The sequence below is a fragment of the Typopeltis vanoorti genome, chromosome 18, assembly GCF_054136105.1.
Source record: "Typopeltis vanoorti isolate ZY-2024b chromosome 18, IOZ_Tvanoo_1.0, whole genome shotgun sequence".
In the NCBI taxonomy this organism is placed as follows: Eukaryota; Metazoa; Arthropoda; class Arachnida; order Uropygi; family Thelyphonidae; genus Typopeltis; species Typopeltis vanoorti.
In genome coordinates, this window is record NC_143566.1 from 11,028,762 (window position 1) to 11,051,985 (window position 23,224).

Consider the following 23,224-nt stretch of genomic DNA (forward strand, 5'->3'; position numbering starts at 1 on the left):
GCAGTAGTATCAAGCTTGAACTGCAAAAAAAGAAAATGTTATGGAGAATTTACAAGGAGAAGGGCGATCAGAACACCCATGAGCAGTACAAGGCTCAAGCTAGGAAGGTTACCAGCATAGTAAGAAAAGCTAAATCAGATTATGAGAAGACCTTAGCCAAAGAGATCAAGGGTAATCCCAAAGAGTTCTTCCGCTATGTGGCAAGTAAGAGGAAGAATGACTTCGGAAGGATAACCTTAGTGGGTGCTGATGGTATTGAGGTGACAAAATCAGATGTAATAGTCGAGTTACTGAGTGATCACTTCTCAAAAGTCTATCACCCAAGTGAGGATATCTCTATACCTATAGCAATACCTAATGTGAGAATTGAAGCTAAAGAACCAGAAGTATTAAATATATTGCAAAACTTAAATGCAAACACTGCGGTAGGCTTAGATGGAATATCAGCTCGGGTGTTGCGTGAATGTGCAAATGAATTGTCAACCCCTCTTACCTGGATATTTAATTTAAGTTTGAACTCTGGTATGGTCCCTAGGGAGTGGAAGTTAGGCAAAGTGGTTCCTTTGCATAAGGGTGGCTCTAAAACCGATATTGAATTACAGACCAATCACCATCTCAGGAGTAGTGGTAAAAGTATTGGAAAAGTTGGTTAAAGACAAAATTCAAGAATGGGTGGATCAGGATATGATACTCTATAGAGGCCAACATGGTTTTGTTAAAGGTAGATCCTGCCTTAGCAATCTATTAACTATTCATAATAGAATAACATCAGAGTTGGACAAAGGAACTGGCCACACAGTGGTACTTCTGGATTTTGCTAAGGCTTTTGACAGGATACCCCATAGAACACTGTTACGCAAATTGGAGCAGATGGGAATGGATATTAAATTGGTGATATGGATAGGAGAATGGCTCAGGGAGAGATACCATAAGGTGGTGTATGGAGGAGCCGAGTCCAGAATGAGGCAGGTGACCAGTGGTGTGCCTCAGGGCTCTGTGCTTGGGCCAGTGTTGTTTGATTTGTATATAAATGATATAGGAAACGGCTTAAAGGGAGATATTCAGTTGTTTGCTGATGATGCAAAGTTGTGTAGTGCAATAAAAAATCAAGCTGATGTTGAAAGTTTGCAGGAGGATTTAAATAAGCTGGTAAAATGGACAAAAGAAAATGGATGTCAGTTCAATGTGGAAAAGTGTAAAGTCATGCATTTTGGGATTAAAAGATTACCAGCTGTGTACTACATCGATGGAAAGGTACTGCAAGAGATTGATGAGGCTAGGGACTTAGGGGTATTGGTAGATAGGGAGATGAAGTTCAGAGGACACATTGCTAAGGTGTCCAAGATTGCACATAGGATTACTTGGTTGTTGAGGAACACACTGACATCCAGAGATAAAGAGGTTATTATTCCCCTTTATAAAGCATTGATACTTCCACATTTGGATTACTGTGCTCAGGTCTGGTCACCTGGATTCCTTGGAGATGAGCAGGCTGTGGAGAGGGTTCAGAGAAGAGTGACCAAGTTGGTGAGTGATATAAAAAATGCTCCCTACATTGATAGATTGAGAGCTTGTGGATTGCAGAGGTTGGTTGATAGGCGAAGAAGAGGGGATATGATAGAAACATTCAAATTACTAAAAGGTTTTTATAGGATTGATGCAGGGGAAATGTTTCAGCTGTGTGATAGTGATGGAAGAACAAGAGGTCATCTCTGGAAATTAAAGAAGAGTGTGGTTAGCAAAGGTGTCAGAACAAGGTTTTTTGCCTGGAGGGTGGTGAATGAGTGGAATTCATTGCCTGACTTTGTTGTGAGCTCTTCATCTGTAAATGAATTCAAGAAGAGATATGACAGATATTGTTTTGCTAGTTTGGGTCTCCCGCGATGAGTCTACTGACTCCATGGAGATACCCGTAATAATAATAATAATAATTCAACCATGTTTCACTTATTCCAAAGTAAATTAAAGATGTCAAGAAATTATATTCTTGGTTTAACCCTCTATCCAAGTGTAAGCAACAGGGTACTCTGCATCTGAAGTAACTTCAGGACTGGGCAACTCGTATATAGAAGCTGATGACTTCACATTACTTGTCTTAGTATCCCATAATGCAAATCACCTATCCTTATGTACATATATAATGCTATGCATTATGGGAAGGGTCACTACCCAGACCAGTTTCGATTTTTATTGAGGTGAAAAAGTAAAGATTGTAAGTAAAGTAAAGAAAAAGTATAGGTCTAGAGTTATTAGAATAGGGGTGCAAGATTCTCTGTCTGGGGATTGCTCCCCAGTTATCCCTGAAATTGAATATAAGACCACATTGAATTAAGAGGATGGAACTATTTAAAAAACCTCTCATAGTAAGAATAGACAAAATTTTATCTCCCTTGATGAATAATGCATAATGTGTGGTCTATACCATCTAGTCATAAATTTCATATCTCCTAGAATGCTTCTGTAAAATCTTGTATGAAGAAAAATTAGCACAAAATTTTTCTATACCGATTTTATTTGGAAATAACAAATTATACAAAATACTTGTAATTGAATTAACGTTTACCTCATTTTTTTGCTGTATTTATATCTGGTAAAATATTAGAGTAAATTATGTTGAATTTTTTCTTGACAATTATTCATAAGACTATTACACTTTTTTATAAAATCTTTATCAAGTAGCTTTATTTTTATCCTCCTACATGTTTCGCCAATCTGTTTCTATTGGCATCCTCAGGGAATACAAATCAGTAAGCACAAAATGAAGGTTACAGACTAGGTTATAACCGATGGTTCTAAATCATACAAAAAATTGGTATTGTGTGTGACAATGTGCGTGTCTCGTTAACGTGATTTATTCGTGATGACTCATGACGTAATTGTTATGAAAGTTCATTTCTTTGATGTTTAATGATCTGATAAAAGTTTTCCAAAATTTCTGGTAAAATTAGACCTTGATTCTTTTTAAGGTTTTCAGTTTTACGGGCGACTGTAGCTGCTTCTTTAAAGTTTCTTGAATGGTGGTTATCTTCTATGTATGGCATAAGGCTCTTATCCCACTCAATGTGATGGTTAGTAGAGGCAAAGTGGCATGAAAGGCCTGAAATGGCTTGTCTGTTATTTCTGACATATCCTGTGTTCTTTCTTTCTCGTTTCGAAGCTTCTAGATGTCTGACCTACGTAACTAATACCACATGAGCAAGGAATATTATATACTCCAGAGTACTTGTAGAATGGGTGAGGATCTTTCGGTGATCTTAAAAATTTCCGAATAGTATTGATTGGTTTGAATGCCACTCTGATCTTGTATGGTTTTAAAAGGTTAGCTAATTTTTTGGAAAGGTTGTTGACAAAAGGAATTGTAATTGTACTGATGTATTGGACGTCATCACGTTGTCGATGTGGTATATCAGTAAATAGAATCTTGTTATAGAGTCTTTTAGGGTAACCATTTAAAGAAAGTTCTCTGGATATTGTGGTTAATTCCGTTAGTAGGTCATCCTTGTCTGTCGTATACTGTATAGCTCTTTTCTTGAGACTATGGATAATGCTAAGTTTCTGAGCTATGTTATGAGCTGAGTTGAAATGGAGGTAACGTCCAGTATTTGTAGGTTTTCTGTATACAGATAGGTTGATACTATTATTGGATTGTTTCTTTATTAAAATGTCAAGGAATGGCAGTTTTTTATCTTTTTCCATTTCTAATGTAAATTTGATGGTATTGTGGAAACTATTGATTTGGTTGAGGTAATTCATTAATTCTTCTTTTGTATGATCCCAAATGATAAAGATGTCATCTACATATCTGTACCAAATTTTCGGTTTTGGAAAGATCTGGGTTAAGAAATAGCTCAGACAGGATTAGACATGTAGACCTGAGGCTAGTGAAAATCGCGAAGGTCAACGAGTTACAGGTTTTCCCACCAGAACTCGGTGACAGCAGGGTGGCAGAGAAAACCCCTCCAAGAAAATCCGGGCTGTTTAATCTGAGGCTGTTCCAAGGTCGGGAGAGTAGATTAAAAGGGAGAAATTGAAGGGCCAAATTGCTCTGTTCCTGCTCTCGCTTCTGGTCTCATTTCGAAGAGGTTCCTGTGACCAGCCATTCCAAGGACGGGGGGAGTCTCGTCCACCAGCAGAAGTCCGACGATGATAGGAAGTTCGTAACAGCAGTGACAGTCTATTCCACAAGTCCCACCACGAAGTTTCTTGATGATCTCCGAGTACGCTTTATCATTGATGCTGAGAACTAGTGCCCAAATGGGATCACGACCGTGTTCCTCTTCCTTCCTTTCACTGGAAGGAAGAGGAACGTGGTCATGATCTCTAGGATCTAGTGTACTGAACTAGCTGGCAAGGTTGCAAGTAAGAATTTTGTAGAACTTTCCTAGATTGTGAAAATTAAGGCTTAGAATGCTGGGCCCATAGTTAGTTACCATAAAGAACATTCGTGAAGTCGGAAAGCCACGCTCCTGATTAATTGTAAACTAATTGTTTACAGGGTTCAGAGAAATTTGCTAATGTTATGTGATGAAAGGAAAATTGATTGTAAAGTTATGCCTAATTCTGGTTTTAGCCTGAGTTAAGTTACATTAGAGTGTGTATGTGTCTCTCCACATATCTGATTGTTATGAGCATGTATATTATTTTATTATCTTAAAGCTTAAGTGAGAAATGCAAATCTAATCGAGTGGAGAGCCAGACATGTGCTTTACTTTGTTATTTAGCTGAGATAATCAGAAATAGGTATTTTGATATGTGTAATTTTAATCTTTGTAATTACCTTGACTTAGAATGAATAAATAGTTTTGTTTGTTAATAACTTGCCTGATTCTGACTTACCAATGCACTATCTCATGAAACATAGAACCTGTGTGTCCTGAAGATAGATAGCCACAACTGACCGATATTAAGTTTTAAACTGTAAAGAGAAAGAGATTTTTATCTCTTTATCTATGAGAATAAAAAGAAAGAGTTTTTTAAATTTAATATTATCCTGTTTATATAGAGGATATTATCATAATATTAATCCTACCTTTCTAACAATTATTTCTTTATTTTCTGAGTGTACCATCATCATCATCAAATTCCTGCCATGTACCCTCAATGGGTGTACAGGATATGATAGTACTACATGAAAAAAATTACATCATTACTAACTTCATATCTACAATTTTCCTCCGAATCAGTCTGTTACTTGTCAAGACTCCAACATTATCAGATCTTATATTTCTATCGTCTAAGGCACTTTGTACCATAAAAACCACCTATATCTTGGTCTTCCTCTGGGTCGTTTCGCTCCCAAACTGGCAGAGGACACTTGTTATGCTAATCTTTCTTCGCCCATTCTGTTTAAGTGACCATACCACCTGAGATTAGCTCTGCTAACGCATTCCTGGCTGTTGACAATGTCAAGTTCTTTCCTAATATCCTCATTTTTAATATGATATTGCCATTGATCCCATATGTTCATGCCTATAATCTTTCTCAGGACTCTCATATCTGCGGTCTCTAGTCTTTGGTCAAGTGTTTTACTTCTGACCCAACTCTCAGATCCATAAGTTAAAACTGGTTTGAACACGGTCCTGTATACAGCTAATTTAGTGTTCCGACTAATTTCTCTCTTATTCCATATGAATTTATTCAATTGACTTCCCACCATATCAGCTTTGCTGATTCTGTTGTCTATTTCTATATTTAATTTACCATCTTCAGTAAAAATTGTGCCTAAGTAGCTGAAATGTTTTACTTGTTCCACAGGTTCTCCATTCAAAACACAATCGACATTTTCAATGATTCTGCCTATTTTCATTGTCTTTGTCTTTTTATTGCTGACCTTCATACCATATCTATTACAACAGCTATTCAATTTAGTCAGAGAATCTTGCAGACTTGTAGCAGATTTATTTAGAAGTATAATATCATCCGCATAAAGCAAAGAGCTGACATTAACATCTCCAATTTTGATATCATGTTTAATACCACTTTCCTTCATAATGTGATCCATATAGATAATGAATAACAGAGGAGGATAATGTATATCCTTATCTCACAACAGATTTAACATTAAACCATCTTCCTGTACTTCCTTCAATTCTAACTGCTGACTTACAACTCAAATCAAGACAAGTATTGCTTGATATAATGCCCCATTGACACCATATAACTGTAGCGTATTGAATAGCTTCTCTCTCTTGGCACCTTGTCATATGCCTTTTCCAAATCGACAAATCTTAAATACATATCCCTGTTTAAAATCCCATGATTTCTCCACTATTTGTCGTAAAGTGAAGATCTGATCCTGACAGCCGCTATTTGGCCTGAATCCAGCTTGTTCTTCACCAAGCTTTTCTTCCACAATTCTTCTCAACCGTTTCTCAAATATACTTGCATAGATCTTGCCAGGAACACTCAGTAGGGAAATACCTCTGTAATTCTCACATTCAGTTTTATTTCCCTTTTTATATATGGGTACTATGAGAGCTCTACTCCAATCATCGGGAATTCGTCCCTCTGTACAGGCATTCTGAACTATGCAGTGCAGCCACTGTAAGCCTCTTATACCACCATACTTCAGCATTTCTGGTCGAATATCATCTACTCCTGCTGCCTTTCCACATTTCAAGCCTTTGATGGCTTTTTCTACTTCAAGTATGGATATGTATTCCTGACTGCATGCATGGTCAGTGTTTTTTACCACTTTCATTTAGCAGTTTTTCAAAGTAATTACTCCATACCTCAAGGATATCTTTTCCTCCCATTTTCATGTCACCTTTATCATCTCTAACTCCTTTTACAGCACTCTTTCCTCCATTCCTAAGCTTCTTCAACAACCTCCAGAATATTTTTCCACCTTCTTGATATTTATTTTCTATATTCTTGCCAAAGTCCTCCCATGACTTTTGTTTAGCTAGTTTTACACAGTGTTTAGCATTCTTGCATTTGTCTCTGTATTCTCTAAGAGCACAAGCTGACTTATTTGACAGGAACTTTTGATATGCTTTCTTCTTTTCCTTCACTGTCTCTTTAACTTCCTGTGTCCACCAGGGAGTTTTGATTTTTTTTATCCTTGCAGACAACCTCACCACATGCCTTTCTGGCAGAATCAATCAATGTTTTCTTCAGAGTTTGCCACTGAATCTCCAAAGTTTGATTCCTCTTCTCAAACTCTTTCATTTTTTCTTCAATAATCTTTGTGTATTTTAGTCTACAGTTCACATCTGAGAGCTGCTCAATTTTTATTTGCTTTAAAACTTTCTTACATATTATTCTTTTCAATGTGAAATTCAATTTATCCTGTTTAAGACTAAATAGTGATCACTTCCAATTTCAAATGCTCTGTACACTCTGGTGTCTTGCACCAGGAAGAAAACATCACTATCAACAATAACATAGTCAATGAGACTTTTCTTATTCCTTGCGTCTTCTCTCCACGTGAATTTGTGTACATTTTTATGTTGGAACATGGTGTTAGTAATAACCAGTCCATGTCCTGAGCAGAAATCCAACAGATATTTGCCATTATTATTAGCTTTGGTCTTTTCTCCAAATTTTCCCAAAATATTTTTGTATGTCTGACAATCATTTCCTACTCTGCTATTTAGATCCCCAACAAGGACCAACTTTTCCTTTTTCATTGTGTCAGTTGCTTTTTCTAAAGCATCAAAAAATTCCTCCACTTCTGCCTTAGTAGAACCTTCTGTGGGACCATAGGCACAAATAAGTCTCATTGTCCAGTTCCCCATTCTCATATTTGCCCACATTACTCTACTTGAGACTGACTGCCATTCAAGAAGATTAGCCTCGTATTTTGTGTTGAATACTATGGCTACTCCTTCTTTTCCTTGATTGTCATTGCCTGAATATAACATTTTATATTTATTGCTCAGAAAGATCTCGCCAGTTTTTGTCTTTTTTGTTTCGTCACCCCTATTATGTCGATCTGGTACTTATCTAATTCCTCAGCTAGCTTCATTTCTTTGCCATTCAGGCTTCTTATGTTGATGGTACCGATCTTTAACTCTGGTGATGTCGAGTTGGGGTGATTTTTCAGATTTGTTCCAGTAGGTGATTTTTCGCTGTTCGCCCTGGTTCCCTGGCGAAAACAACCGGGGCCTTGTTTAACCGGGCGACGCCCTAGTCGGCATGAAATTTTCTCATATTGTACCATCATTTTGTATTTTGGTTTCCGAGTGTACCTATATATTATATTGAAAAAGGGTTCACTCCGATTGGTGCAATGACCTCTTTTTTGCTATTGCTTTCAGAATCCAAATAAATCAGTGACTCAAGACCAAAATACAAAATAAACACATTTAATAAAAAAAAACAACAATTTATATATATATACACTTCAAACAACTTTACATAACTATAACTAATTACAGAATTAATTGGATCCAAGGCCTTTTAAAAATAAACTTACACTTAAGACTAGACTAAACACTTTGTTTTCACAATGACAAAATGTTCATAGCCAGTTTCTTTCTCTGTGAAAGCCCTTTTCTGAAGATATATGACTTTATTCTTTATTTTCATAGGATCCTTTCTCATTGCTTATGTAGCACACATTAGTTCTTCCTAACTCAATTCTGCCTTTCCAGTAGAAATAATAGTTAGATCCGACATCCTTAATACAGATGAAACTTCCTAATCAGAGTTTTCTTGAACATTCCTTTAGAACGTAAATAGAAACTTCTTCTTTTATTCACTAATGCTTATTGACAGTCTTAACTATTCCACTTTAAAAACTCATAGTTCTATGATTCCCTTTTCTAAATTTACTACTAATCTTCCAATTAGCATTTCCTCGAATATTCCTCTTAAAACATCTATAGCAATATTTTCTTTTATTTATCAATACTTATTCCACTTTGAAACTTCATAGTTCCACGATTCCTTTTTCGGAATATACTATTAATTTTCCTCCGACTGTCAAAAAAAAAATTCAATTTCCTTCGAATCTAAATGTCTGCTGGCTTGTGTTCTAATTTCTTGCCAAAAACTCTCTCTTGTTTTCACCCGTTACTTCAATACCGAATGCTCTCCTTGTCAGCTGTCAATCATACATCGAACTTCTTGGCCAGCATGCGCGCTCCTTGAAACTGGCAAGCAATAAGCTAAATATAATGGCTGACACGTAGATTACGTTAGCAACAAGAGAATGTCTTCAAAAAAAACACAAACACTTAATATTTTAAACTACAAATGAATTGTTGAAAGTAACACCACTATTCAAATCCGGTAAGTACATCAATTTTTTTAACTCCTTTACATTTCATTTTGACAAATCAATTTCAGTAACGGGCACATCGCAAGTGCCGACAATGCGTGTTATGAAACTAAAACTAATAAACATACTAACATAAACAATACATAAAAATATTCAGAATTTTTAATTATAATAATTTTTACAAAACGTTGCTTGAATTAGAATTAAATTTTAGAGATATTTCTTTGTTGAGCTGAATGTTTTTCTTGCATGTATGGGAAAAACATACAATTCCTCTACACGATCTTAAATGGCGCAGTCGAAAAAACAAATAAATTTTTAAAGATCAGTGCAAGAGAATTGGTTCCAGCCCAAAGCACTTCCTGAATCTAGACTACATACATGTGAAAAATAGCATTCTTACAACCTTGAGAGGGGGGGGATTAAAATATAGCCAGAGAGGATTAAGAGTGATTGAACTAGCTCAAGCAACGACTACGAACTCAATATTACGACTGATAAGGAAAAGGCGCAGTTTGAAGGTCAGATGATAAGTAATTAAATAATTAATAATATCGAAGTACATACAGTACAATAAACATAAATAATTAATAGAAAAGAGAGATATTATTACTCTTCTTTTGTTCTGTTTCAAGTAATGGAATGTCCAACATATTACATAATCTGTTCCAAATGTGCAGGGAAAGAAGGCAGCTGTAGAATGCATGTTGTACTGTTTCCAATCGGTAACAGATGTTATAGATTGGATCTCTGATGTTAAAGTACCTCCATTTGATGGTGTTGACTGGAAGGCAGCTATATGTAGTTCTCCAAACAAGATCCTCCGTGTTAGGGTATCCTTGGAATTGCAATAAGTTTATTGAACAAAGTTGTTGTCAGTAACCAACTGTGGAAGTTCACAGTGCAAGAGATTAAAGATTTCTTTATACCCAATTTTACTTTTTTTTTAATGGAAGAACGTCAATGCCAGAATGTTGTAGGAGTCTTAGAGTTAAGCACACAGTGTTGTAGTATTGAGGAACAATCTCAGCTTTTGGACGTTTTTAATTATTAACTTAAAACAGGGGAAGATTTTTTTTTTTTTTTTGTCAGATTTGCCAATTTCTGCTCATACTCCACTTCTGTTTTCCTTACTGAGTCACTCTCCTGGCTTGTTCTTTATACTTTTCTTGTAACCTTTCTCCAACGTACCTTCTTCCAGATTTCATGTTTAAGCCCTGCATTCATAGATTTTACACCTACCTTATTCAGTCTTTTGGCATTCAGAATGCAATCACACAAACATTCTCCTGTACTCAGGCAGTACAACAGAAGGCTTGCACATCTGTGATTAGTCTGCAATATTTTATGGATTTTTGGAGCTGTATTGCTTAAATAGCAGAATTTTAAAATTGGAAGTTCATATCCTCCATGCTTCTTTGACAGTTGAAGAAATTCCTTTTTAACTTCTTGGTATTGGCTGAACAAAAAAAAAATTGCACAGGTTTACTATATAATTGCTTTTCTTCAGCTTCTGTGATGTCTGTAATATTTATTATGTACAACTGCGCAGGAATATTGAGTAATATTGAAGAAGGAAATTCCAAGTATAGTAAGGGATTCTCTCTTAGGGGTTAGCCCTAAAGGAATGCCCCCAAGATCCCACTTTCCAAAAACTTTTAATTTTGTCTCGTCTGCATTAATAGTTAATCTACTGGTTTTGCTGAATTTTTCCAAAATACCAAAAAATACCCTTCAAAGTTCCCACTACATCATCACCATATGCTAATACCTTATTTTCCTTCATAGTTGAAGGAACTGTTATTCCTCGCACAGCATGTGTATTGTCGACTTCCTGTAAGAAAGCTTCAACAACCAATGCAAAGAGCAGTGGACTAAGATGGCAACCTTGCTTGATTCCTTTTCGAATTTTTACCAGGTCTGACAGGAACCCATTAACTAGGAGGTGGGTAGTTGAATTGGCATAGGCTCCTTTGATAACGGATAGCAGCTTTTTACCTACACCAGTCTGTTACTCTGGATTAGGCAACTCCTTTTGGCAACTCGTATATGAAAGTATGACTTCTCTATTACCTCTGTATCTGGCTCCTACTGAAGAGACCTCAGTAAAGGTCAAAACCGATCTGGGTAGTGACCCTTCCCATAATGCATCGCTTTATACATGTCTGCAAGGAGATGTGCTTTGCATTATGGGATACGGGATAAGGCAAATGATGTGAAGTCTTAGCTTCCTTATATGAGGTGCCCTTGTCTTGAAAATACTTCAGGCTCAAACTTTGTTTGCTTACACTTGGATAAAGGATTAAACCAAGTATATAATTTCTTGGTATCTTTAATTTATAGTATAACCAAGTGAAAAAATTTCTGACAACCAAGCATAAAAGATTGGTTTATAAGCAAATTTAAATTAATAAAATAATAGGCTTTAGGAAGAAGCTCTTGTAAGATGATGATTCAATCATGAGTGAAGAAAAATAGGAATATTTTTTTCTAAGAACTAAATTAAGAACTAATTTGGATGACTGATATTGCTTAGATAGCCATAATATGTAAACAGGTGTAAATGCACCTTTATGGAGTGAAGCCATTTTGAATCATAGTCATCCTCAAAAGTGTGAAAGAAAAAGGACGATACAGCTCCCTATATAACAGGCGTGGAGTATTCTGACTGGTTGTGCCCTTTGGGTTGATTTTAATATGGTTGAGCTGCCAACTTTTTGAAATTATATAGGGTTGGTGAATATTTATGGCATTAATGTTTGTTTTGATTGCTACAATTTCAGGTATATGTAATTTTGCTTTGTTCCATTTCTCCAATTATCTGCTTGGTGAAACAGGAGTGCTGTCCTGAATCAGCTACCATCTGACCTTGTGTTGGCTACAGGAACATTGATATTTGCTTCTACTGTGTGCAGGAGGTTTCATGAAAGTGGTCTACATATGCTAGGCGACCAGTAGTCTGCATGCCTGTATCCCCATGTTATAGGAGAGAATGTTTGAAATGGACCAGGCTTCATGTCAACTGAATCTGAAGCCAATGGGGGGTTAGTATTGTTTACAGACAAGTCCTGATGCACTCTACAAAGAGATACAAGATGTGCTCCGATCCTGTGAGAATCAAAGACACATTATCATCCCCAAGCCACTGATGGCTTGGGAAGGCATCTTGTAGGGTAAACATATGAACCTGTATACGCTTCTTAGTGGAATGATGAATCTTAGAGATGAGATCCTGGATTGCTATGTTCATCTATATGCAAGTTCAATAGGGGAGGCATTTATCCTAGACAATAATGCTTGTCTTCATCAAGTGAAGCTTGTGGATTTATGAAAAGACTATCATATGTATGGACTGGTCAGCCAGGTCTCCTGACCATAAACCTATTGAGCATGTCTGGGATGCTCTAGGTAGGCATGTTGCTGCTTTCAACATCCCTCCTTCCTCTCTTTCCCAAAACTTTGAGGGCTTAGGAGAGCTTTGAAGGAACAGTGGTCATTATTGCCAACTGAAATCCTGGACACCGTTATAAACAGTATGAAACATCATTTGGGATTACTGCATTTGTTGTTGAGGCACTTTGGGCAATCTCATTTGACCTATATATATATATATATATATATATATATATATATATATATATAAATAAATGAACAGCCTATATTTCTACACTTTCTACCAGGTGAAGGCCTCTCCCATTGCAGGGGGTTTTGGGACTACTACTCCCATGGTGACCCAGTCCTTAGTTGGAGAGTGGACAATCACAAACATCCATGCCTATGCAGGATTCAAACCTGCAGCCTCTTGGCTGGAGAGCAGATACGCTAACCACTTTGCCAACCAGGCCAGCATACCGGCCTGGTTGGCCGAGTGGTTAGTGTATCCGCTCTCCAACCAGAAGGCTGCAAATTCGAATCCTACCGTGGTATGGATGTTTGTGATTGTCTGTGAAAGTGGTAGTCTGCGGTAGATGGCGTTGGTGTTAGGTGATGGTGGAGTAGTGAGACGGAGAGTTGTAGAGTAGATGCCCTCCCTCGATGAGTCTTTGGACTCCCTGGAGGTGTAATGTAATAAAATATATATATATATATATATATTTTTTTTTTTTTTTTTTTTTTTACTGTTGTCTTCATGCATCATTTATTACTGCATTAAACTACTTATTTACAATTTTATGGGTGTTTCTTTCTCATCATATCATGATGCTTTTCAGTAAATTGCATTCTTGGAACAGATCACTGAAACAATTCTCATTGGTATGAAAACATTGATTCCTTACTAAAGCTTAGTTTTCTCCAAGAATTTTGCAGAGCCGCTCAAAAAAGAATCAGGTGCATATCACAATTGGCTGTTGTCTCATCAAAATATCTGTCTTCCTTTTGCAATAGAAAGGCTTACATGTTGGCAGTTCATGCTGAAATATAAGAAATAATATATTTATTTCTTATATTTCTTATATCACTTGTATAAATAAGGAATATATTATTTGTTTTCTTATTATCTCAAGTTGCATTAGTTTGCAATCAAATTATTGAAAATTATCAACACATCCAAAACTGATTTTTAAACAGTAAGAATCAGGAAACTCAAATCTGCAAATGGCATCAAGCTTTCTTGCCAAAACTAATGATCATGACTGTCCAAAGTTCATGACAATGAACTTTGGATTATACTAAAACAACAAAATTGCATGCAAACCACTGTAATCAATTTTAATGAAAGTACAAATATTTTGTACTGAAAATAACAGTACAAGATCTGTGGATTGACACTTTGATTTTCTTGTAGAAACAAGTAAATCAAAGAATAAAGGAATATAAGATGCATACAACAATCCGTTTACAAATCAAAAATGGTTGTAGCGTGCTGGAAGTTTTTTCCCACTTGATGAGACTATAATAAATTTAGTTTAATCCTTTATCCAAGTGTAAGCAAACAAAGTTTGCATCTGAAGTATCTTCAGGACTGAGGCAACTCGTGGTAAAGGTGGACCAAGCTCTCATCACTTGTCTTAGTATCTCCCATAATACAAAGCACATCTCCTTGCAGACATGTATAATGCTAAATAATTAAGGAGAGGGCCACTACCCAGACCGGTTTCGACCTTTATCGAGGTCTCGTCAGTGGGAGCCAGACCCAGAGGTGGTGATACTAAGGTGGAAGTAATGGAGAAGTCATATTTATCTATATGAGTTGCCTCAGTCCTGAAGATACTTCAGGTGCAAACTTTGTTTGCTTACACTTGGATAAAGGATTAAACTAAATTTATTATAGTCTAACCAAGTGGAAAAAACTTCCAACATCTTTCTCTCTAATCCAGAGTAATTTAATAAGGTGAGACACCTTTTGGCAACTTGTATAGGTAAACATGACTTCTCCATTACTTCCAGTATCATCAGTACTACTCATTACTTCCAGTATCATCAGTACTACTCATTACTTCCAGTATCATCAGTACTACTCATTACTTCCAGTACTACCTTAGTATCACCACCTCTGGGTCTGGCTCCCACTGACGAGACCTCGATAAAGGTCGATAACAGTTCATTAAGGGAAAGCAGCAGCAACAGATTTTCTGGCACATAATCACACAGGCAAAATGACAACTCATAATTGTGTACTTAATGATATGACTCGCATCTCATTTCTCATTCACTTCTTTGCATATTCAGTTACTACTTAAAGCAAGTACTAAAAATATCGAGTGTTTTTCATAAAAGTCAGCTATCCAGTACAGAAATAGAAAATAACGTATGGAATGTTCCAGTGTTTTTTCCTTGACAACTGTCAGTTTCACAAAAACAAAGAATAGCTTTTCATTTAATCTTCACTCGATTGAAGATATATAAACCTCTCAATAGAAACTTGAACATATAAGGAATCCATGAGATACAGCCATTCATTCCTTATTTCATAAAGGGAATTATTTCTAACTCTTGCTTATATTCTTCTATCCATTCCCATTTTTTTACTTCTCCTCTCTACATATCTCAAAATCTCTCTTGTGTATCAGCTGTTTGTTTTCATATTACAGTCAAGCATATGCTGTATTCTCTCATTTTTGACTGTGTGAATGACATAACAGTTGTGCATCACAGACAGTAAAGTGAAGATTTCAGTAATGTTGGACTTGATAATGTTTGTTGACAGTGCGATAAAGTTTCTTTTCCACTTGATGATTATTTCATTGCACTCAGTATAATCAAAAACATCCACGGGTATTTTAAATCCAACGACATAGAATGGTATGTATATCTTGCCAATTCTTCATGATACTGAATGATAAACTATTTCTTCCGATGGCACAGTTAACTTCTCTAGTCAACTACCAATAGCAAATCTACAAGCACTGCTAATATATTATTTTTTACAGTAAAATATTATTTTAGCATAACTTTATCAACATAACAATATTTTATACATCTTATATTCCATTTTCAATTATATAAGTTAACAATAATATTTTCTGTAAACAAAATCATGTTAAGATATTTAAATATCTTAACAATTCACAATGGGTCTTATTTGGACAACCTTCATTATGAATTTTTGGTAGACCATATTAAGTTTATTGCTGTAGTTATTATTACGGACAACTCCAAGGAGTCGATAGACTCATAGAGTGAGGCCCTAACATCATGTCAAGAACAACTATTCGGCATTCACACAGTATCTATCATACCTCGCCTTGAACTCGTTCACAGTCATGGCACCCACAACAGACTCTGGCAGCTTATTCCACTCATTCACCACTCTCCAAGTAAAAAACCTAGCTCTAACACCCTTGCTAACCACACTTTTGCTCAACTTCCATGTATGGCCCCTAGTCCCCCACCACCAGTCCTTTTCCAAAAACATCTTCTGAATTAATCTTATAGAAACCCTTCATTAAAGTAATTTGAATGTTCAGTCATATCATCCCTTTTCTGCCTGTCAACCAATTTCTGCAATCCACAAATCTTCAACCTGTTCTCATAAGGTTCATTCCATAGACCTGCTATCATCTTGGTCACCCGTCTCTGGATCCTCTCCACCTCCTCCCCATCAAGAAGAAACTCTGGTGCCCATATCTGGGCAGAGTAGTCTAAATGGGATCTTATCAAGGCTTGATACAGAGGAACAATAACCTGTTTGTCTTTGCTTGTTAAAGTATTTTTCAGCAACCAAGTGATTTGATGAGCTGATTTAGCCACTTTTGTGATGTGCCTCCTACTTATCATGTAATTTTTTTTTGTTTTATAGTTATGCCACAGGTACCTTGATAGATTAGACTAACAGCCAAGTTATAGCTTTAAAGATTTAAACTGTATTGTATATATAAAATAAAAAAGTAGTACAGTAGTAGTTTCAGAACAGAACTGTGTGATAACGGCTTGTCACTTCCTTTTAGGCATCACTTCTATACACAAGTGTCTGATATCTGTCAACCAACCATTTCCATACCCAAGCCACCATCTATCATCTACCTTCTATAGCTAAGATCAGTCTTGAATATTCACTCTTCTTTTTACTGGCCACATAAATTTAAAAGCTCCCTAGAATTGCTCTTGTCATGTTTGGCTAGCCTCTTTTTATATTCCTTTTTCTCCTCCTTTATAAAATTGTATGTGGTAAAGGTTTTTCTGTGATTCCTACCTAATCTCTTTATTTATCCACCTCACCCCTACTACCACCTCATTCCTACCTCCTGACTCTAGAGGGGTGCATTCTGACAGTGTTTTGAATATTGAGATCAGTCTTGAACTCTGATCTCATTCCCATCAAATTACTCATGCCATAATATGTTCCCAAGGTATTTTCTCTAGACTCTCATAATCTCAATTAGTAGCAAATAAACAAAATGATATCACTCATAAATGTACAGAGTTATTTCATTGCATGGGCTTCTGTGGAGATAGCACATGCTAGGAATATGATTTCTGGTATTTTTCCAAAAAAAAAAAAATCATAGATATTTCTTTGTGATATTTTTTTGTGGAAAAATATCAGAAAGCATATTCCTAGCATGTACAGAGTTATTATTTTCTTTAGTTTAGGCCCAGCTTGTTGGCTGTGGGATTACTTACGAAGAAGTAATCAAGGAGGCTACTTTCTTCCTCTCAGTGGAGGTGTAGACAGTTCTAGTGTAGCTACAATTGTTTACTCCATGTGCAATCTAGTTTGTGAAGCAGTACACAAAGGAGGCAAGTATATTTTGATTTTATGAAAGAAAAGATTTTATGAAAATAACCTTTAAGAAAAGGTTATTTTCTTAAAGAAAATGAGTCTAGAAAGATTCAAAATCCTACTTTTTATTGAGAAGTTCACTGGAATAGAATGTGCAGATATTTTGTAATGCTTTTGAATACCTGCATATGGAATTATATAAGCTCATAAGAAAAACTTATTTTTTTCTGTGATAATCCTAAAATATTAGTGAATTCGGAATGTAATGTTCTAGTTGGGAAGTAAACGTACATTTAGTTGAATTTTGAAAGCTTTTAATTTTCAAGAAATACATAAGAAAAGTTGAAATGATGATTATGGATATTTAAAAAAAAAAAATTCTTTGTTTTTCTTATTAAATGCATGTATAATGTTTATTAATCTTTGACATATGAGTTATGTAGGGACAAGGAATGGAAATGAAATATTATTGGAAAGAAGGTAAGACATTTAGATGAATTGCTAAACACTAATGTGCCTGATCAATGAGAAGACAATAAAGAGCTATGAAGACCTAGAAGCAGTTGATCTGACACTGACAATTGTACAAGTAGAAGCAGCCATCAGAAAACTTTATGATAAAATCTCAAAAAACAGATCTCACATAAGTAGAATGGATAAAAATGTGGATACACATTTTTTACTACTTCAAACGTTTGTGCCAACTTATTACCAAGAGCTGATTAATGAAACATTCCCAGGTTATGGAATTGGAGCATCATATGCCCTAATCCATAGAAAAGGTGACATAATGATCTGCTCAGATTATAAAGGAATCAGTCTGTTATGTGCTGCTTACATAGTTAATTGTATAAATGTCATCAGCATTGAGAAATAAGAAGGTATTCTTTCTGCAGATGCTTCCACTGACTAAGAAAACATTTAAAGTTGCATTTGATCTTAAGGATAACATAAAGTGATGATAAACAAAATGTGCCTATAAGCTCACATTCCTAATGAATTATCAGTTTGAGTTTAATAAATTCCAGTTAAATAAACAATTCTATAAATTGCTTGTTTTGTTAATTTAATATTTCACTCATAATTATTGTGTTATATATTACTCACAGTTTTGGCTTCATGCATTGTTCTACTAAAGCCATGTTAACAGTCTTCCACTTGCATAAAAATAGATTATGAAAATGATGTGAATTTTGTAGATTATGAAGAATTTCAATAATTTGCACAGAAGTCATTTTGATCTTATATGCTGTACAATCAAACTAAGTTTTATCTACAGCACTTCCATGTACATAAAAATGCTCAGACCATTTTTATGTACATGTTAATATGTGCAGCAGCTATATATTCATAAGGTGCAGTGAGCAATGTGCTGAAGAAGTGGAATCACCAGATCACACCAAGCTCAAGATATGACAAATAGACCTAAAATACTCACAATGAGTAAATACTCCCTTGAGTAAAGCTGATTACTTCATCTTGGTATTACCACTGCAGAGAATTTGTGTTTAGAGATGCCAACAACCATAGGCAATCTCATAAGTGTTTCCTTGAACTTGGACTACAGAACGATGAAAATTGATCCTGTAGCTAGGATGTCATGTCACAAACTCTTCTCATCTATTAATGGGTCTGTTTGTGTGTGGAAGACACTTGTTCTTTTCACCTGATCATTGTTCTGATGGTGAAGATGGTAGTGCAATGTGCAGTTACTTTCCCTAATACAGATTAGGCGCACAGAATCGTGACTGATAGATCTATGTAGATTGTTTGACTGAATACCATGTGAAATTGTTACACAAATCAGAATAAATGATCTGCTCCCAATCACTGCAAATCCTCCCCATAGCTTTGCCAATGATAGCACTCTCCACTCATCCTACTCATTTGACAATCCATGTTCTCCTAGGCATCCCTTACATAAAGATCATCTGTAACCAGTACCTTATGCATTGATCTCCATATCATCTTTCAGTGGGGCAAGAATATCCTAGTCACCTTCAATACTGCCAAAACACAGTCCTGCCTTTTATCTTGCAAAAGGGATCTCAGCTCACCTTCCCTCAGTCTCACAGACTGCAAGATTATGTCATTTATAATAATATGAGAATAATGATACATAAATATACATGGTCAGACAGAGGATGTAAATCATTATTTACTACATTATAGCAAATTTTAAAATTACCTAAGTTAATCCTAGATGTAAGAGTATATCGAGGCTTTGAATTAAACTCTGATCATTTTGGTAAAATTAGATTTAAACTAAAATGGCTACAAATAAATTGGGAAAATAACTGTCAAGCAAGTTACATAATTTCATCATTACAAGATCGCTATACTAAGAAACAATATCAGAAATGCACGGATTTAAAAACAGAAACCATACATGAATCAAATGAGGTATAAGAGGGGTGAGAAAATCTGAAACAAATTCTGACAAAAGCAACAACAGATAGCTTAGGAATAAAGAGTAAATGGAATAGAAAAAGAGGATTATGAAACTGGGACAAAGAAATAGAAAAGATTATAAAAAACAATATAACTAACCAAAACTAAAAACCTATAAAATATTAAAATACACAAACAAAGAAATAAAGGAATAGGTAAAAAATACAACAATACATTTAGAAAAATGGGTAACTTATTTTCCAAATCTGTGGACTGATGATAATAAAGAAATAAAATTTTATACAACAAAGAATGATCTAACAGAAAATATTGCAATGTCAGAAATAAAAAGTACAATAAGTAAAATGAAAAGTACGAAAACACCAGAAGAAGACAATATAAACACAGAACTGTACAAAAATGCTTCTGAAATTCTTTAACCTGGTCCGGATTTCTGGATCAACTCCAAACTCTTGTAAATGTAGGGTACAAAAATGCAAGAATATTAAGAGAAACTAAACAGTATTGTAGAGGACACGACGAACAGAATGGATTCCGAAAAGGCCGATCTTGCATAGACTCAATTTTCATTCTAATAATATTAATAGAACAGCAAAGAGAATTTCAAAAAGAAGCATGTCTGGCCTTCATTGATTATGAAGAAGCCTTTAATAAAAATTAATTGACAAAAGTTATTTAAAATATTAACCGATCTAAACCCAACAAATATGACCAACAAACTCTTTAAGGTCTATATACATGGAAAGTACAATAGCAGTCAAATTAGAACAAATATCAGAATGGAAAAACATATCGAGAAGTTATGCTAAGATATACCTATCATCTCTGCTTTTTATTATCCATGTATATTAAAATGAAATATAAGAGCCTGTGTAGCTCAGTGGATGTGGCATTTGCACCCCACGGAGCTTAACCGCACAAAGGAGGACTTCTTGGTTTTGAATCTAGTCAGCGACTAGAAGAAATTTTTCTAAGCCTTTTTTTTGACTGGTTCCCGAGTTAGTCGAGCTCTGGCACGGGCAGGCGGATTTTTTCTCCCGTAAACTCTGGTTTTTCATCCCGTAAACTCAAGAAAATCGACCGTAGAACCCACATTATTTCAGACATTAAATGCGAGTGTTAGGGACCATGAGATGGCGGCACTTGTTGAGCCGTCTCTCTTCACTGCATGCCTGTTAATTAGTGTTATCCTTGGGCCAGCTATCTCTGATTGGGTACCAGTGGAGATTGAACTGCCCACTCAGTCTCCAAAAGTTAGATAGGGCTAAACGGCCTCACCTACTCCCTATATACGGGAATAAAAAGGCGTTAGCTGATTTATATATATAACCCATTTGGTTATATATATATAACCCATTTGGTATACAAATAAAGATAGATACACTATTATTTGCAGTTGATCAAATTGTTTTTGCTACATCAAAAGATGATATATAGAAATCAGTAAAATCATTAAATGAAATTTCAGAACAATATAATATGAAAATATCAAAAGTAAAGACAAAAATAATACATTTTTGAAAATGATGGAGACAACTACCGTGTTTGAATAAAAACTTTAGTTTAATATAACTAAAATCTACATTCGACGTTTCAACCTTTATGTCATGGTCATCTTCTGGAGCATACACAATATACACAGAAAACAAGCTACACTACAATCACACTGGTTTGTTAAAGTTACTGACCAACCGCTACAACAATTGTTGGCCTGACTTCTGGTGAAAAAAAAAATTATACATCAACGCTAGAGTCTTATTATTAGTGGTATCTTGGTTGTAGAAATACATTGGGCGCAACAACAAGTATGTATCTATCTATATACATATATTAACATCATGATTATACATGTACATTCCATCCAGTTGGTATGGAATGGTTTCTAATACTAGCTGAAGATTGGCCAGAGTCCTGACTTATGCTGGATCTTATATATTAGGTAGGCTGAATGTGTGCCATCCAGATCCTTGGAATTTTCATGCCATCTTTGTTGTTGATATTTGGGTGGTTTATCATGATTTCGCAGGCTTCCTTAAATTTCCTTTCATACCAGGTTTTCGTATGGTGTAAAGAGCAGGTGCTTTTCCAGTTGATTTGGTGTAAGGTGTTCAGCACGTAATCTGAGAGGCCTACTTCACCATAATGGTTATATTTAATGTGTTCTTTCTTACGTATAGGGATTGTCCGTCCTGTTTCACCAATGTACGGTAAGTTACAGGTGCAGCAGATGCAATAGACTCCAGGATGTGCCAATGGGAGGAGAGGATCCTTAGAGGAGCTGAATATAGTTTTAAGTTTGGTGGGTGGCTTGAAGGTGGCATTGAGGTTGTAATGTTGTAGGATTCTGTTGATTTTTTCTGATAACCCTTTAATGTATGGGATGGCTATGGTTTTACTGTAATCTAGATTCGTTTTAGTTATTGTTTCATGGAGTATTTTATTAATAGTATTTTTGTTATAGCCATTATTTATGAATGTGTTGCCGATGATTTTTAGTTCTTGTTTCAGGGCTTGCTGGTTAGAGCAAATTGTTGTAGCTCTGTTTTTAAGGGTGTTAATGACTCCATATTTTTGTGATGGGTGGTGGTGGTATGAATTAGCATGTATGTATTGGCCCGTGTGTGCCGGTTTTCGGTAGACCATGAAGGATAGACTGCCTGAAGGAAGACGTGTGACTAATGTGTCTAGGAACGGGAGCGATTTTCGATTTTGATGGTAAATTGTATGCGTTCGTGTTGTTTGTTCAGGTGGCTAAGGAATGTGTTTAGTGTTTGTCGCCTGTGCAGCGAGATCGTGAACACATCAATGTATAAGCCAGACTGTCGGCCTTAGCGTGGCAGAATCAAGAGTTTGCTCAAAAGTTTCCATGCAGCAATTAAGTCATTAAAAGCCAACCAAGACATAATAATAACAAAATAAACTAGTAGCCGATAACAACACATATAAGCTGGTAAATTATAACCCAACAAACAGGATAAAGAATAAAGCAGAGAAACTACTCAAGTCCGTCACTTCTTGGCCACCGGACACGGTTAAAAAACTCAAACCCCACTTCAATCCCCCCTCCCCCCCCAATATATATGGGGTCCCGAAATTACACAAACAAAATGTGCCGCTTCGACCAATTGTGGAAGGAATAGACAGCCCCAATTACCACTTAGCCAAGAAATTAGTGTCAACACTCAAGGAGTTGGTAGGTCATTTCCCCTCCTACATAAAGAACACACAACATTTTATAAACAAAATTAAAATCATAACACTCGACAAAGATGACTTATTAGTCAGTTTCGACGTTTCTGCCCTTTTCACAAACGTCCCCATCATTGAACAAATTTCCACCAGACATTACTGCCCTCTTTGCCCACCTACTACAGTCCGGTTACTTTGTGTGGCAAAACAAATTTTACCTACAAATAGAAGGT

The 23,224-nt window shown here is 35.8% G+C and overlaps 1 protein-coding gene across 1 annotated transcript in view; it reads left to right on the forward strand.

Annotated features, from left to right (window-relative positions):
- Positions 1 to 23,224, forward strand: part of Nadsyn (NAD synthetase) — a 396,250-nt gene that overhangs the window by 177,849 nt on the left and 195,177 nt on the right. The window contains exon 12 of the mRNA XM_090408625.1: positions 17,256 to 17,407. Within this exon, the coding sequence (XP_090264751.1) occupies positions 17,256 to 17,407 (152 nt within the window). The remainder of the gene's footprint in view (positions 1 to 17,255; positions 17,408 to 23,224) is intronic.